The sequence below is a fragment of the Hippopotamus amphibius genome, chromosome 11 (assembly GCF_030028045.1).
Source record: "Hippopotamus amphibius kiboko isolate mHipAmp2 chromosome 11, mHipAmp2.hap2, whole genome shotgun sequence".
NCBI lineage: Eukaryota > Metazoa > Chordata > Mammalia > Artiodactyla > Hippopotamidae > Hippopotamus > Hippopotamus amphibius.
In genome coordinates, this window is record NC_080196.1 from 95,587,615 (window position 1) to 95,604,367 (window position 16,753).

At 39.4% G+C, this 16,753-nt stretch overlaps 1 protein-coding gene across 11 annotated transcripts in view; it reads right to left on the reverse strand.

Annotated features, from left to right (window-relative positions):
* CCDC68 (coiled-coil domain containing 68) overlaps positions 1–16,251 on the reverse strand; it is a 50,694-nt gene extending 34,443 nt beyond the window's left edge. For 7 of the 11 annotated variants that reach the window (XR_009048133.1, XR_009048130.1, XR_009048132.1 and 4 more), the window contains exons 1-3: positions 16,041–16,251; positions 3,284–3,379; positions 520–739 (exon numbers count right to left, since the gene is read on the reverse strand). Coding sequence is in view for 5 of the 11 variants with exons in the window: in XM_057700324.1 (XP_057556307.1) it covers positions 520–636 (117 nt within the window). In the remaining 6 variants the exon portion in view is untranslated. Of the gene's footprint in view, positions 1–519; positions 740–3,283; positions 3,380–8,166; positions 8,247–15,977 lie in introns of all 11 variants that reach the window. The other 4 variants (XM_057700326.1, XM_057700327.1, XM_057700325.1 and 1 more) reach the window with 4 other exon arrangements.
* Positions 16,252–16,753: the final 502 nt, after the last annotated feature.

Here is a 16,753-nt window from a genome sequence, read left to right on the forward strand (position 1 = left end):
AAGTAGTTCATGAGAACATACACCTTTGTCCGCCATTACCATTGGATTCTCCTAAGATTTCACACTTTTAATGAAGTAACATGCCAACGTGTACAAGTCATTGGCCACCGTCACTCTGAACTGTTTGAGAAGGAACAAGGTAAAGAGAGACAGAAACTCAGCAGGAATCATAAATATCCACTTGGCAACAAAGTATCAACACTTAATGAAAGAACTGAGAAATGATACAAAACATCGGATGCAGTGGTGATAGTGTGGGACAAATTAGGGGCTGATAGGTGTTCTGAGCCCTCCTGGCCCTTCATTCGGTTTTACTCCAAGTGTAGGAACAGAGGTTCATACCCTCGAGAAATGACTACACGTGTGTTTAAATTTCAGCTATCAAGGTCGTCCTGTGCCAAACTAGGTCTGTTCTTCCTCACATGTTCTACGGGGGGGGAGAAACAAAGCCCACAAATTCATATCAGACTTTACTGTAAAAAGTCATATCGTGCTAACATGATTGCCAGTGTCACATACCTTTTTCACATATTCAGTTTCTTCGATGATGTGAGCTGATGTGGACTCGTACAAGGCAGAATTATCTTCTACCTTCCCCCTCAAGGGAACTGTCGTGGTCACTGTTACTGTTGTCATTGTGAAGTCCAGCTTTAGGAAAACATAAATCAGTTGGACAAAACTAACTTCTTAGATCTTGTAATTATGTGGTGCATAAACTGAAAGGAGCTCCACGTCAGCACTGTAATCAAATATAGTAGAAAATATTATAAATTATGGAAAGCTGTATATATCCAAAAATCTAGGAATTCATTTAATATTAAAACAACACCAGTTGAAATAATCATTGATTAGAAACTTAAAAATTAAACTCTCTGAGAAGGAAAAATGTGAAATTTCTCTTTTATTCCATATCAATGAGACTATAAAAACTCAAGAGTAGAGACTACACCTTATTCATATTCATATTCTAGCACATTGTAAGTGCTTAATAAATGTCTGTGGAGCTAAAATAATATAACAAAATCATACATATATATAAAACTTTATATTTTACAGACACCTTTAATGTAATGCATTTTATTTAACTTTCGGTAGCCAGTAAAGGCCATTTACTGAAGAACTATTTGTAATAGTAAAAGATTGGGAAAAGCCCAAATGTCCACAAAAAGAGGACTGACTGAATGAACTACCTACTTCTATAGAGTCTTCTCCAGGATATGTTTATTCAATGAAAAAGTGTGGTGCAGAGAAGGATACACAACATCATAATTTCTCTAAGAAGAAGGAGTAGGATGGGAAGAGGAAAATCTGTGATTTGTAGTTTTGACACCGAACAATGTAATTATTTTACCTAATTATAAAATAAAACTAAACGGAAAAGAAAAAAATAAAATCCTCCAAAATAAAAACCAAATAAAACATATGAATATATCTGCGTAACAAGCTAGTGGCAAATCCACATGAATTGCTTGAAGTTGCTTTAAAATATGCACTAGGGACTCTTTTTCCCAGGTGTGATATGTCCTAAGAACAAAAAGAATCACAAAACAATCTTAAACTGTACTCGTTAACAATATTGTTAGTGGAAATATTGGTATTGCTATTTTGAAACTATTATATGTGTATGCACCCATGCACGTGACTCACCCACAAGAATGCGTGATGTAGAATAAAGTCAAGAAGTCATTGTCTTAATGTCTTAACAACCAAGAATTTTAGTGTAACAGAAAAAGAAATCCAAATTAGAACCAAAAATGTTATGTAAAAACCTTACAATCCAAACTGAAGCCTAGAGTAGAAAATAATGATCTATTTTCCTTTAAAAATGTATATTGCAAGTCTGTGCATTGAAAATTTAGAAACAGAAGTAACTAACACTCCCCGCGCCCAGACCGTGGTCTCAGTACACCATTTTCTACTAAAATGAGACCAGGGCTTCTTGAGTGATTTAGATCTGGGGCAATAAATGTATAAGATGAGCCTGAGATATCTTGTCACACCAGAAAATGAAAAAGTGATCAAATATTACTCGAATAAGACACAAAAGCCAACGTGAAGAGGAATAACTGTGATGGATTAAAACATACCAAAACTTTTTTTAATTCCTGAAATTATGTTGACAAGAGAAAAACCACCACCAGCACCAACAATAATCCTCAAACTCAATATGAGACAGGCCACCATTATACTAAAAATTAGCCCAGAAAAGGGGGTGAGAGGGACACCAATAAGCATTTATCTTGCCTTTATGATATGAATTTACCAACTATCTCTTGGGAACCATAGAGTTGATTAGGAAAATTTTGCTACAGAATTCCTGCTAATAAATCCAAAAGAATTGATAGATTTAGAAAACCTAGATTTTGCAACCCCTTGTGAAGTAATAGATTCAAGCAACAGTCATCAACCAGTGCTGAAAGCATTAGGTGAGAGGTTGATGAAGAGGTTCAATCTTAACAGAAAACTAAAAAAGAGACAACTAGATATTATATCTTCGAAATGCGGTACAATCACAGTAGAAAGCATCACTTATGAAGCATGCAGTTCCTCTATCTACCGACGGCAAATACCTGAGAAAGAGGAAACTGTTCAATGACTCTCCAAGGGTGAAGGTTGAAAACAGCTAAATCCAGATTATGTAAAATTTTACAGGACAAATAATTATTCTTTCCACAAATTAATTATATGAAGAAAGATGGGAAGAGGCAAAGAGAAATTGCCAGAAATTATGTCTTAAGAACCATATGACCAAATGCAATATATGAATCTTCTTAGGTTCCTGATTCAAATAAACCAACTATATAAAAACATTTTTGAAACAAGTAGGGGAATTTTAACACTGACTGGATAACAGATGATGTTAAAGAATTAATGCAATTTTATGAAGCATTATTTGTAATTATTGTAATTTTAGGTGTGATCATGGAATTATGACATTCCTTAGAATGATCTTCTCTGTTAGTTATACATACTGAAATATCTTCAGGTGAGATAATATTACATCTGAAATTTTAAAGAGAGTATTTTACTCTACTATTGAAGAGAAGAAAAAAATGGGATGAGGTGAAAAGGAAAGAAGTTTGATAAAATGCATGGAATTGTAGAGGCTGGGCAAGGGCTTCACATGGGATTCACCATAGTCTACTATTTTGCTTCTGTTTGAAATTTTCATAATAAACAGTAAAGGACTAAAAAATTAAGATAAAATAAAAGTACTGTGAGGTAGGATTATTCATCTCATCTTACTGATAAGGAAGCCAAGACGTAGGTGATATTAACTTACCCAAGATCACAGTAAAATTAACAGAGCTGAAACTCAAACCTTCGTCTTTGGGACACCAAGATCAAGAATGTTCCCATTACGTTAAGGCCGGATTCCCTAGTGAGAAAAGAATTAAAATTTAGCAACAACCTATGCTGTTAAAACACACAAAGAATTTTCACATATGCTAGCATCACTTTAAAACTAAAAAGCTTCTTGGGACGACTCAAAGTCCTGCATTTATCCTCTAATCTTCAATGAAACTGACAGAGTATGCCAAGAATTTTCCATTTCATGTTAAATCCTCTTAGAAAGCCACCATGGCTTCTATTTGTTTCGGGGGAACTTGATTTGGCTGTAGCAGCTCTGCAAGTCTGTTTTTCACAGAGTGTGAGCGGAACTACTTCTGTTACTCCGTCCTCTGAAGTCTCTTTCGGGATTAAGTTCTTAATCCAAAACAACATTTAAATGCTAGAAGTGAAAGAAATGCCCACAGAGGCAATAAGTGATGCGTTTGGAAATGAGCGAGGGGTAGTCAGTCTGGAGTGGTGGTCGTCAAACCATGGCCGGGAGCCCAGTCTGCCTTCCAGCCTACTAGGTAGGACAGCCTATGAATGGTTCTTATGTCTTTCAATGGTTCAAAAAAAAATCGAAAGAAGAATAACATTTCATGACACACGAAAATTATATGAAGTTAAGATTTAATGTTCATAGATGAAGTTTTACTCTAAAATAACCATGGATGGCCATGCACTTAAGTATTGTCTATGCTGCTTTTGCAATATAACAGCTCCGTTGAGTAGATTCAACACAGAAAATACATGGCAAACAACATCTAAAATATTTACTCGCTATCTGATCTTTTACAGAAAAAGTTTGCCCTCCCCTGGGGTAGCGCATGACAGTGGGTAGGAGCAAAAGCAGGGGCAAAATAGAGTCAAGCAAAGCAATTAACTTGGTCTGAGTTGTTTTTTTGTTCTTCAATTCAATCTCCCTCGATCTATAGTCCCATTTGATTGATTTACCTTCTCTTTTCTTTTTAGTGTGTTATGTAGACATCGTGTACATTACCAAATGATAAGGGACATGTCATCATAGGAATTAGTCTTTAGAATGCATTCCCAGTCTTTAGAACTGCATTCTCAGTCTTTCATAATTTGAAAATTGCTTCAGGTTTCAAATTATATATCCTAAAATATATTCTCTTATGTGCCTTTTATTCTCCATATCAAAAAATTCTGCTCCACAAATGAGCTTATTTACGGAATAGAAACAGACTCACAGACATAGAAAATAAACTTATGGTCACCAAAAGAGGATAGTGGCAGGAGTAGGGGGAGATAAATTAGGAGTTTGGGATTAACATACATGCACTACTGTATATAAAATAGATAAATAACAAGGACCTACTGTACAGCACAGGGAACTATACTCAATATCTTGTAATAACCTATAACAGAAAAAAAGCTGAAAAAGAATATACATCTACCTGTGTGTGTATGTAACTGACTCACTTTGCTGTGCACTTGAAACTAACACAACATTGTAAATTAACTATATATCAATTTTTAAAAAATCTGCTTCTTAACCACTGATATTTCTCAAAACATCCTACCTCATCCCCTCATTGGTTGGGCCAACTTAAACAAGTTCCATAAAATCTTAGCCTTAACTTACATATCTGTAAAATAGGGGTGATAACATCTAGAGTTGTAAAAATGAGGAGTTGTAGAAGTTGTACAATTCCTGGTTATAGAAGGCACTCAATGGACAGTAACTATTAATATTGTTGCTCCAATTGTTTTATATTATGAATAAAAATAAAAAATAAGCAGTCCATAACACGGGGTAGATCATGCCTATCTGGTTGCAAAGTTTATATGCAACTCTATTTCTATGAAACCAAATCTAATTTCTCTTTTGGTTCAGGAAACTTTCACAACCACAGTCCTTCATTTGTATAAAGAAACCCAAGGGGAACTTAAGCCAGCAAAGTCCAAATTGCCATATGGCATTGCCATCCTGGGGAAAATCCATCTTAGCATTTTATTTCTGCCAGAAGTAGATTAGGCAGATAAATTTTTCAAAGTAAAACACAATCAGTTAATTAAAGTGAGAAAAGACTTTTATTTGTTTTATGCTAGAGTGGATTGAAGACAGCTTACAAGTGGCATCATGCCAAGAGGTATTATTTCCTAGATCAGGGCTTTTCAAACAGGGCTCCCCAGGGAAAGGAGAGGTGCTGTGCCGACAGGGCTTTGCCGTCTGGACTTGAACCAAAGCAGTTCTGCTTTGTTCTGTCACACACTGAATTTTTCCATGAGACTTTCTGTGAAGAAAGAATGGTCTACAACTAAAAGGTTTGGAGGCAGACTGCCTAGTTTCATGGCCTGACTCTGCCACTCGGTAGCTGTGTGACCTTGAGTAATTCCGTAACCTCTCTGTGCCTCAGTTACTTTACCAGTAAAATTCAGATAATATTATTATTAATTGTTAATAATAATATAAATAATAAACATGTGACTGTGAATTAACATTTATCAAGCACTTATAATAGCGCTTAGCACATAATGAAGGATTTGTACATGTTTGTCAAATAAGTAAATAAAATATAAAGCCATTATCCACAATTACTACTGACAAGCAGTCTGAGTGGTAGAAAAGAATCCAGTAATACTTCAAACAGTTTGCAGATCGAGCTGGGCTATAAAGAAAAATCCATTTGGGGGGATTTAAGACTAGCAAATCCATGGTATTGATTCCTTCTTGATAACACATCAATAACTTGTCAACATCCCCAGCTGACTATGCTAACATCCAATGAACAGTTTACAATTTACAAAGCAATTCATACACATTATTGTGAATTGTAATCCATGTGGTGAACCAACACATCACTGGGCGCCCAGGATTATGTAACTAAACCTACTTCTCTGATTAATGACATAAGAATGGCTCAGCCATTATACAATAAAAACACATAAGGCACCTGTTACGGGTTGAATGTTGTCCCTCCTTCCACTCACATGTTGAAGGCCTAGCCCCCAGTAACTCAGAACGTGACCTTATTTGGAAACAGGGTCATTGCAGATGTATTAGTTAAGATGAGGTTATACTGGAGTAGGGTGGACCCTAATCCAATACGACTGATGTCTTCATAAATAGGGGAAATTTGGACCAAGATGCACACAAGGAAAACTCCATGCAAAGCTGAAGGCAGAGATCACGGTGATGCTTCTACACGCCAGGGAACGCCCAAAATCTCGAGGAAACCATCAGAAGCTAAAGAAGAAGCATGGAACAGAGTCTTCCTTACAGTTTTCAGAGGGAATCCACCCTGCCAACACCTTGATCTTGAACGTCTAGCCTCCAGAGGTGAAAGACAAAAAAGTAGTACATTTAAGCCACTCAGTTTGTGGTACTTTAGCAACCTTAGGAAACAAATACAGGCAATGTGTACAGTCTAGAGATTTTAACAAAGGTATTTCCTTCCTTCATTTAACCCTTGATTTCATTCATGTATTAAATATTCATTGAATACAGCTGTGTCAGGAGCTGTGGCTACAGAAATGAGTCAGAGACCTGCCTTTATGGACTTTCAGTAGAGAGGGGGAGACAGACATGAAACAAAACAATAACTATATAGGGAACATAATCAGAGGAGGTGTCATGAAGAAAAGCAGAGCAGGGTAACAAGATAAAAAGTGGTGCTGTTTTGGATGGGTGGTGAGAGAAGGCTGATCTGAAGAGGTGGCATTTAAGCAAAAGACTTGAATAAAGGAGGGGAAACCGTGTGGCCCTCTGGGAGAAGAGGATTCCAGGCAAAGGGCAGAGCAAGAGCAGAGGCTGGAACTTGCTTGAAGTCACCTTCTAAGAACAAGATACGCAATGTCGCCTACCATTTTTTTCTCTTTTTCTTTTAATGGGCAGGAAAAAATTTTAATAGACTGAAACATGTTAAGACTTTCAATTTGCCTAAGGCGTTTTCTCCTTAGTCACTTAAAACAGCTCTAGCCCTGGCTGGTAAGGCTGCCTCAGGGTTGAAGGAAAGGCAGGGACAGCAAAGTCTGGGATGCTGTCAGGTGCCACAGGGCATATGCAACTGAGTCCAGGTCCACCCACGGATGGGGCAACGACCCACACAGCCGCATTCTCAACTCACTTCCGTGGGTGCTGATTGAAAAGCACCGTGATGGATGCCTGGCTTGAATCTCCCTCCCAGAGATGTAGGGTCACCTTCTGCAAAAGTCTTTGCAGGAAAGATCCCTTACTTCTTCTTCACTCCCTGGGGCTGGAGCACAGGTAGCACTCCTAGACTCCGCCAACTGAGTGCTCCCACCTGGAAAGGCCAGCAAAGGATTGTCCCTCAGCCTTGCTGAGCTGGAGGCAGGGAAAACTCCCGTCATTATTCTGGGAAGGAAGGAGTCTGGCACACAGAGTGCTTTGTGTCCAGCGTCTAGAACACCAGCGTGGTATCTAGTGACCAGTGGCAATGCCAGAAGGACTCTATCCCCCTCTTGTTACAAACTGATCTTGGCTGAGGGACCAGGACTGGATTCTCCCATTTCCATACCTACTTTCCCATCAACTCAGGATGCTGAATTTGCTTCCAGTAACTTCCTTTCCTATTTAGGTTAGCCGGAGTCAGTGACTCTGGTTAGTGACCAAGAGCCCTGTTTTAGCACACTTTCTGAGTTTTCAGCTTCTCAGCTCTAAGCTAAGAATATTGACAATTGTTTCATCATTCTTGGTCACTGTGATAGAGACCTTCGAGATTAGAAACTGAAAGAGTAAATTACAATAAAAGTGCCACAAGGGTAATTAGGTTATGTGAGGGGAAAAAAGCTGACACATCTCCAGACCCTTGAAGAGACGGGTCATGTCCTGAACACTGACTAGCACACCTGTTCTGCAGCGACATTATACGGCACAATGGTGACATCCAGTGTCAGCTGGCTAAATCTCAGGTGACGGTGCAGTTTACCTGAAAAGGAGGCACAGTAAATCAAAAGGCATGCATGTTCACACTGAGCCCAAGTAACAGCAATGCTGTCTGCAAGAAACAATCTATGCTTTTTAAAGTAGAATTAATTTTTATTCATTTCTTCATACTACTCATTTGTATACACACATATATTTATATCACAGCCAGTGCTATAGCAAGCTCTTCGATAGGAAATAAAAGCTATTTAGTTTTGGGGGAAAAGAGGATTGAAATACTCATAAACACAATATAAAACACATACTATTGTCAAAGCACTGTGCCATGTACCAAAAAAAAATATTTTCCATATATTGTCAAAATTATCATCACAACACACTGTGCTACAATTATTACCTCTATATCTACCTATACGTATGATAAGGCAGCCAAGTCTCAGACAAGTGGTGTGTTTTTCAAGATCATAAGTTAATCTCATCACCTGAACCCAGACAAGCTGACCCCCATATCAAAGTGTCTTTGTGATGAAATAATGTATCTTCATAGTTCATTGGCATAATTTGAAACTCTGAAAAACAACTGAAGGTTTCACCCAATGCCAGGACAGCAGCTTGACGGCAGAGTGTTACAAATCACATGAATCCTTTCCCATTTGGGGAAGAGGGAGAGGTAGGGATCGAGATCTGATGACGGCCCACCACATGCAGGCTGGGGTGTGCTGCCTTTAATAATCCTCACGACACCTGAGGGGGTTGGTATTATTGTTCCCATTTTACAGATGAGGGAATGAGCTCCCCAAGATCAAGCCAAGACAGCTCGTTAATGATGGTCATGGACGCCAACCCACAAGTCTGGGGCTCCTTCCACATTTCCATTTTGTCTCCTGCTGCATTCTGAATGGGTTTTCAAGCCTAGTTTACTGGGCCCAAGCTCATTTAGTAACGGGGGGTTTTCCAAAGTAAGTGACTAAGTAACAGTCAAGTAACTCCTGCTGTGAGCCCCCAGGTGTGTCCTTCAGGAGCCTAAGCAGACATTATCGCAATAGATTTATTCCATAAACAGAGGCAGGGTGACTTCACGGCTTAAAAAGGAGGGCTTGGGACTCAGTCTGTACTGCCCACAAGACTATTCTACTTCCCCACTAGCTGAGCAGCCTTGGAAAAGCTTTTTTTTTTAATTTCAATTCCTTTATCATCATTTATTGAAATTATTTTTTACACATTGAATTACATTTTTATCTTTGTTAAAAATCAGATGGCTATGTATGTTTTCAACTGACTATATGTTTGAATAAATTTCTGTATTCTCTTCCATTTCGGTATATGTCTGTTCCTTTTTTTTCATCTTTATTTTCATCTTTTTTTAAATGAATTTTTATTTTATATTGGAGTATAGTTGATTTACAGTGTTGTGTTTCAGATGTCCAGCAAAGTGATTCATATACAGTTATACATATACATCTGTCTATTCTTGTTCAGATTCTTTTCCCATATAGGTTATGACAGAGCACTGAGCAGAGTTCCTGGTGCTATACAGTAGGTCATTATTGCCTATTTTATTTATAGTAGTGTGTATCTGTTAATCCTAAACTCCTCTTTGGAAAAGTTTTTAAACTCCCTTAGGCTTTAGCTTCCTCAACTGAAAAATCCAGATGAAAATGTTAACTTCCTCACAGAGTCATATGACAGCTAAATGGGATACTGCATAAAAAGTCCCTAAATGGGGTATCTGACCATAATACACATTCAGAAACTATTAAATGATTATCTTTATGTTCACAACTTGTGGACATTTGCTTACAGGGCATCATTTGAAAGTGTCAACACCTAAGCCCAGCTGTCGCCCCTCTATTCCCACCCTCCACCCCGTCAGTCAATGAGTCCCCCTGCTTTGACCTTCTCAGTTAACAACTTAAAAGCCACTTATGACCCGTCAGTGAAAAAAAAAAAATGAGAAGAAACAGTTGTCACTGACATATACCTCAGTCGTTGGTAACATTTATAAGGAAGGTGTCCTTTTGGAAAATTTTTGTAGCTTGATGGAATATTTTAAGAGTAAAAGGCTCAGGCATTTACAAAATATCTATAGCTTCCTCAGCTGGTCTTGGGATATTTGAGCTTCAAATCATCTACTTCATTGTAAAAATTATCCAGCAAAGGAGGGAAAAACAGACAATACCACGTGCGGGTGAGGATGGGGGGCAGCTGGAAGTGCTGTGTGTTGCTGGTGGGAAAGCAAAACGCGCAGCCACACAGGACAGCAGGACTTAGGCAGCTTCCTATAAAGTTAAGCACAGCCTGTACAACCCAGCAGCCCCGCTCCTAGGGGATTTTTTATGTTCCATAAAGCACAAATGCTTATAACTGCCAAACACTGGAAAAAATCCAAATATTCGGGTGACTCCTACCCATTAATACAAAAGAATGACCTACTGATACACACAACAATACAGACGAATCTCAAATGCATTATGCTGACTGAAAACAGCCAAATCCAAAAGGCTGCATATTCCCTAGTTCCCTTTACATGACATTCTAGAAAATCTGAAACGATAGGGACAGAAAACTGAACTGGGGATTGAGAGAGTAGAGGAGGCACTGATTACAAAAGAGACACGGGGGAATACTTTTGGCGGGTAGAGGGTGGTGATAGAACTGTTCTGTATCTTGATGGTGATGCTAGTTCCATGACTGTAATCATTTGTCAAAACTAACAGAACTCTACACTAAAAAGATGGATTTTTAAAAAATACTTTTATTTAAAAATGGTAATTCAACAGTACCCTAGAAAAAGCAAAGTACAATGGAGACTTCAAAATCCAAGGAACTTCACTGATTTTATCAGAACTGGAAGCCACAATGAGCTGGATTTCTTTTCCTTCATTCAAATTGCTGACCCCCCAAAAGTGTAAAATGGCAAAAAATTAGTGATGGAATCAGAATTGTTAAAAAGCAAGTAACTGGGCTGCTGACAAGTAGGTATTCTCCTACAAGAATAGTCCCTGAAGTCTAACATTCAATATGGTGACAAAAACAAGGGAAATCTCAAACATCTTAAGAAAGTTAATCATAATTATTACTTACTAAGGTGGAAAAGTAGGAGGAAATATATAAGAAGTATACAAGAATATCTGCAACAAGAAGATTTAAATCTAATTCTTGAACCTAGAACTCCTTATCTCATCTATTCCATTCCTTTTCTAATCATCTTCTAGATGCATGTTTTCATTCTTCACAGTGGAGCATAAGCACATAGACTATGGAGGCAGTGACCCCAAAGTCTATTAAGGCTGACCACTCCCTGAAGCAGCCTGGACCCTGTGCTTTGCCGCACCTCTGCCTATCCTCCTGTGCCAGGAAGAGGTCAGACTGAGCCCAGTGCAGTATTCTACCAAAATCCAGGGGATAATAGACAGATACAAGGCTGAGAAGCAGCTCCTGGTTCTGGGTGAAACCAAGTTCCTTACACCAGATCACGTGAACATAAGTGATGAGTGAGTGAACGCACCAAAATAATTAGAATCTTACAGCTCAACGCCTGAGCAAGCCTTCTTGCTGTTGGTGAACAGACACAACCGTGGGAGCATGTCCACTCCGATTTCCAAAAAGTGAGAAGGATGAAGATGGATTCCTGTAATTGGCATTTGATTCTCAGGAGACATTTGGAATGAAACTGTCAGTGAAAGAGCAGAAAAATGCATCTATTCTAGAAATTTTAAAATTCTTACCGAGAGAGAGAGAGAGAGAGAGGATGAGAGAGAGAGATGTTACCAACAGATTTAATCCATCCAACCACAGATCAGCAAAACAGACTGTTATGAGTCAAGAGTTCAGCCAGTTGTCTTGGTGTTAGCAGCAGACAAACTGAGCTCCAAATGAGCACACCAGCTTTGGAAAACTATTACTATTTAACCTAGGCTACCTTATTTTCAAATTTTGGAGGCTTAAAAATAAGTCCTTTGCATTCCAAGTTGTCCATAAAATAGACCTTAAGTTATCTGAATGCTCTTTTTTCCCCAAGAGGAACTTGCAGTTTCAGCAATAACTTACAGGCATTCAGAGACATAGTGTCTTCTCTTCAGTTTCACAGAATCTTCCAACTTTTTATAGATGAGTTTCTACTCAACTGGAGCTATCTCCCTAAAGAGATCTTTAAGTATAAGTTGTCAAACGTAACCCACTAAAAATGCATTTGCCATAAGAGTTGGCACCAGGCAGGGTAAACGGGGGTGTATAAGAAAACAGCTCTGACTGAACTGCTGTTCAAGGTCCCAGCTTCCTTCCTGTACCAAAAGCCAATGCTTTTGCAGTCTTAGAGAGTTCTTATTTGATTTGTTCTGTGGACTACTCATAGAAAATACCACTACTTAACAGGAACCTGGCATAATTTATAACTTTGATCTAGCTCCTCTAAAGGCCCTGGAGGAACAAGGAGTGGCATTTCTTTCTGTTTTAGATTTTAAGAGCTCAAATTAGAGCCTGATTTGGTAAATCAACAAACAGTGCTATCAGTTTCATCCTTTAGCAGAGTCATAGAAACTACAGAATAATAAAACAAAAAGCACTTAAATCCAGATGCACTCCCTTCTGTTGATACTTTCTGGCTTAAGGCTGCAGATGCCTCACGCTGCATGTTGTGTGTGCCACTAAAATACGTTATTAAGAAGTGCTCATACTTTTAAGAGTAGTGCAGTTATCACTGCTGGATCAAGCACTCATCAAAATCCCCCAACTTTAAATGCATATCATTTGTGAAGAAAACTTAGCAAAGGAGATACAGGCTCTTTACAAAAGTTAACATCAAGAGTTAAACGTCTTCCAAGTCCAACCTAGAATATGAAATGACTGATGCTCCCTGCCACTGGAACGGGATTTACGGTTTGCTATCTTCATGAAGTATCACAGGAAGACCACAGTTATGACATTTGGTAAATATCAGTTAGCCAAATCAGGAATATATTTTTCATAAATATAAATACGAGTTTGGTTTCTATCAGTTATTTTCAGATTATGCTGCTATGGAAGCTGGCCCAAAATATCTGTCTTACCACTTCAATGTGATTGCAGAAATGTCTATCAACTGGTAAGCAAAATGTGGCACAGCCATCCAACAGAACGAACATGAGTTAGCGATAGAAAGGAACCAGTGGTGTTACATGCTATACAACCTGAATGCACCTCAAAAACATTATTATTCTAGGTGAAAGAAGTCAGATGCTAAACACCATTTATAGTATGATCTCATTGTATGAAGTGTCCAGAAATCTAAAGAGACAGAAAGTAGATTAGAAGTGGCCTGGGGCTGGGGGTGAGAATGGCGAGTGACTGCAAACAGGCACTTGAGACTTTGGGAGGAGGGGGATGATGAACATGGTCTAAAATAGGATTGTGATGATGGCTGCACAATTTCATAAATTTACAAAAAATCACTGAATTGGACACCTATTTTATGGTATGTAAATTATACCTCCAAAAGAGCTGTTTTTAAAAATAGCAAAAGAAAAAAAAAGCAGGAATGCCTTACATAAAGTCACTCTTTTCCTCTGAGGTTAAAAAATGATTGTAGTCATGTTTTTCTAATTTACAGGAAAAAAATAACTTGATGGATAGAATTTTCTCGATTTGAATTTTTCACCCCCTAAATTATTGGCATCTACTACTACAAGTTTAGCTTTTATTGAATTTGCATGACATTGATATTTAGCTATTTTACGTTTAAGATCTCAATATTTTATAATATTAAACCCAGAACACAGGATTCCTAAATGCTTTCCCAACCTAAGCAAAAGAGAAAACTGACCTGAGTAACACAGAAGTTCCTTTACAATCTTTTTAATTTGACTATTTAAATCAGTTTAAAAGAGTCTGTGATTTGAAACTAATCTAGTTTCGGTCACTGTCAAAAGGTGATGGATGGTGATAGCTGTGGTTCCTAATCTATGGCCTCGGGGTGTCCCAGAGGATTCCAAAGTTCTGTAAATTCCTTGAGGACAAGAATGTGTCAGATTTACACAAAGCTGTACCCCCCTGTAGGTCTCCAAGATAGGACATGGTGCCCTATTCAATAAATATTGGTTCAATGAATATATGAATAGGCCCCAAAATCCGTAGATGCACCAAACATTTTCTAAAACTGAGCGTACACACACACACACACACAAATGTGCTTTTGTTTTCCAAACTCAGTGGGTGGCTGTTTTCGTGCTTAGTAAAATGTAAATTCACTTCAATATGCTATTAAACTAATAGTAACGTGTTGCCATTTTGAAACTTTTTTCTATCAGTAAATGGCCATCTAATTTTGATTTAAATATCTCAAAGATTCAAAGCCATTATTTTAAAAGACTTCTACATTCCCTTTGGAAATCTTCCGTTGTTATTCAGTCATTATTCCAAACAAATAAATGTACACCTCATTTTTCAGTTTGGGCCAAATCTAGCTTAGATTTTCCAGCTTTGTCCAGGATTTGGATTATAACTCAAGCCCACTGTCCAGCACATTATAAATCAATATGCTAACAAATAACATGCCTGTCAGTAATTCACGAAATCATCAAGGTGCATAATACAACTGCAATAGTGCCTGTACTTATTTCAAAAGTCCCTTTTTAGTTAGTGCAGGTTTAGTTACTAAATTTATTTAGGAAATCACAGAAGTAAAAACCTGTGAAGTTTGCCTGGGTCACAGGACATGCAAGCCATTTTCATTCTTTCTGTAAGCAGCTGAGAAGTCCCTGCCTCAGGCACACATTCCTCTGGGTCAGGAAGCGTCACCCTCAAATGATCAGCCTAAGGGGAGAGCGAGAGGGACAGCCCAGCAGCAGGGACACAACAGCGCCAATCGTGTGTGCTAGGGCACCTGAGACTCCAGCGCAGATCATATTTCTGAAGAGCCAGACTTCTTCAGAACTCAATATTTAATAGCATTAGGTTAAAAAGGTCACAGACTATCTTTTCCCTATTGCAAATGAGAAATAATTCCCTTTTGGACACGTCATCTAGCCTATACATGCCAGAAGTAAAAGAGGTTTTGATTCCTAAAACCAAACGATTATAGTGCAAATGGTAAACAGACCCAGCTTCAACTATGTTTGGGGCTAATAGCTTCTTCTGATCATATATATATATATATATATATATATGGTTATATAGATATAAATTTATTTTCCCTTTTGAAGAAGGTTGAAAATTTACAGCATCCAACCTTGCACCGTCCTGTACTATTCTTTCTGTTAAGATGACACTGCTCCTTCGCACAGCTGCCTGGAGCGGAGTAACTTTCAGCTCTAAAATCCCATGACCGTAGAAAACTGTCCACTAATAGGCCGTTCTCCTTTTGCTACACCTACAGCTACAGAAGTCAGCACGAATGAATGAAGGGTAAAACAACCACCTTCACTCGTTCATTCCTTCGTGCTCTTAAAATTGTCAGGCACAGTGGGCTGTCAAAGTCGCCACGCGGGGGTTCACAGATAGCAGCAAGTTTTCCAGAGGGCTTTCTCCACCGCCTCTGAATCTCGGGGACCTCTGGCCAAGGGACTGCGTAAATAAATAATCAGGTGTGCGCAGGGCTAAGGAGGGGGTATCGTTTCCCCGGGAAGGCAACTCTATTCATGGAGGAGCACAAACTTCTCGCCCAGGGAATCCGAGCCCAGAAGAGAGGTTTACAGGGAGAATTTCCTCCTCACCGTGGATCTGTTTACAGGAAAATGCCCTTGGTGGGCTGGGCGGCGCTGGGGGGACCGGCTCCAAGGACACCTGGACACCCACTCACCTGGGGGGCGGGGGCGGAGGGGCCGGACGGTGACCTGTGCGCAGGTAGCAGGGGCTCGCCTACCTTGGAGGGCGCTCAGCGAGCCCAGGGTCGCGGCGCTGCTCCTCCCCTCGGCTCTGGACCTCGGGCCGGCTCGGCTTGGCGGGGCGGGGTGGCTCCGCCGCCCGCAGAGTGAGCTCCGCCCCGCAGGGCCCGCCCCGGGCAGAGTCCGGCGCCCGAGCGACTCCGGGGAGGAGTCTGGGCTCCCGCCGCGCCCAACGCACACGACCGGCTCCGGGCGCCCCGGGATGCCTTCTCTGAATCCCAACACTCAAGTCGCCAGCACTGCACACGTCTCAGTAACTGAGTTACGTAAAGAGGCATAGTTGCTGCTTTTTTTTTTTAAGGTTCTGTTTACACTCCCTAGTTCATAAACTTTTGTTTTTGTTGTTTATAAGCCTTTTTATTTGGGAGTAATTTTAGATTTACGAAAAAGTTGCAGAGAGAGTACAGAGTTGCTTAAACCCTCTCTGCCGGTGTCCCCTGATATTCACATCTTACCTCGCCACGATACACTTGTCAAAAATAAGAAATGAACATTGATCCGTTACTATTAACTAAACTAGCCTTTACACAGATTTCACTAGTTTTCCGCTAAGATCTTTCTGTTCCGGGACCACACTCAGGACTCCATGCTCCATTTAGGGATACGTCTCTTTAATCTCCTCTTGTCTGTGACAGCTTCTTGGTCTTCTCTTGTTTTTCTTAACTTTGACAGTTTTGAAAAATGCTGCTAA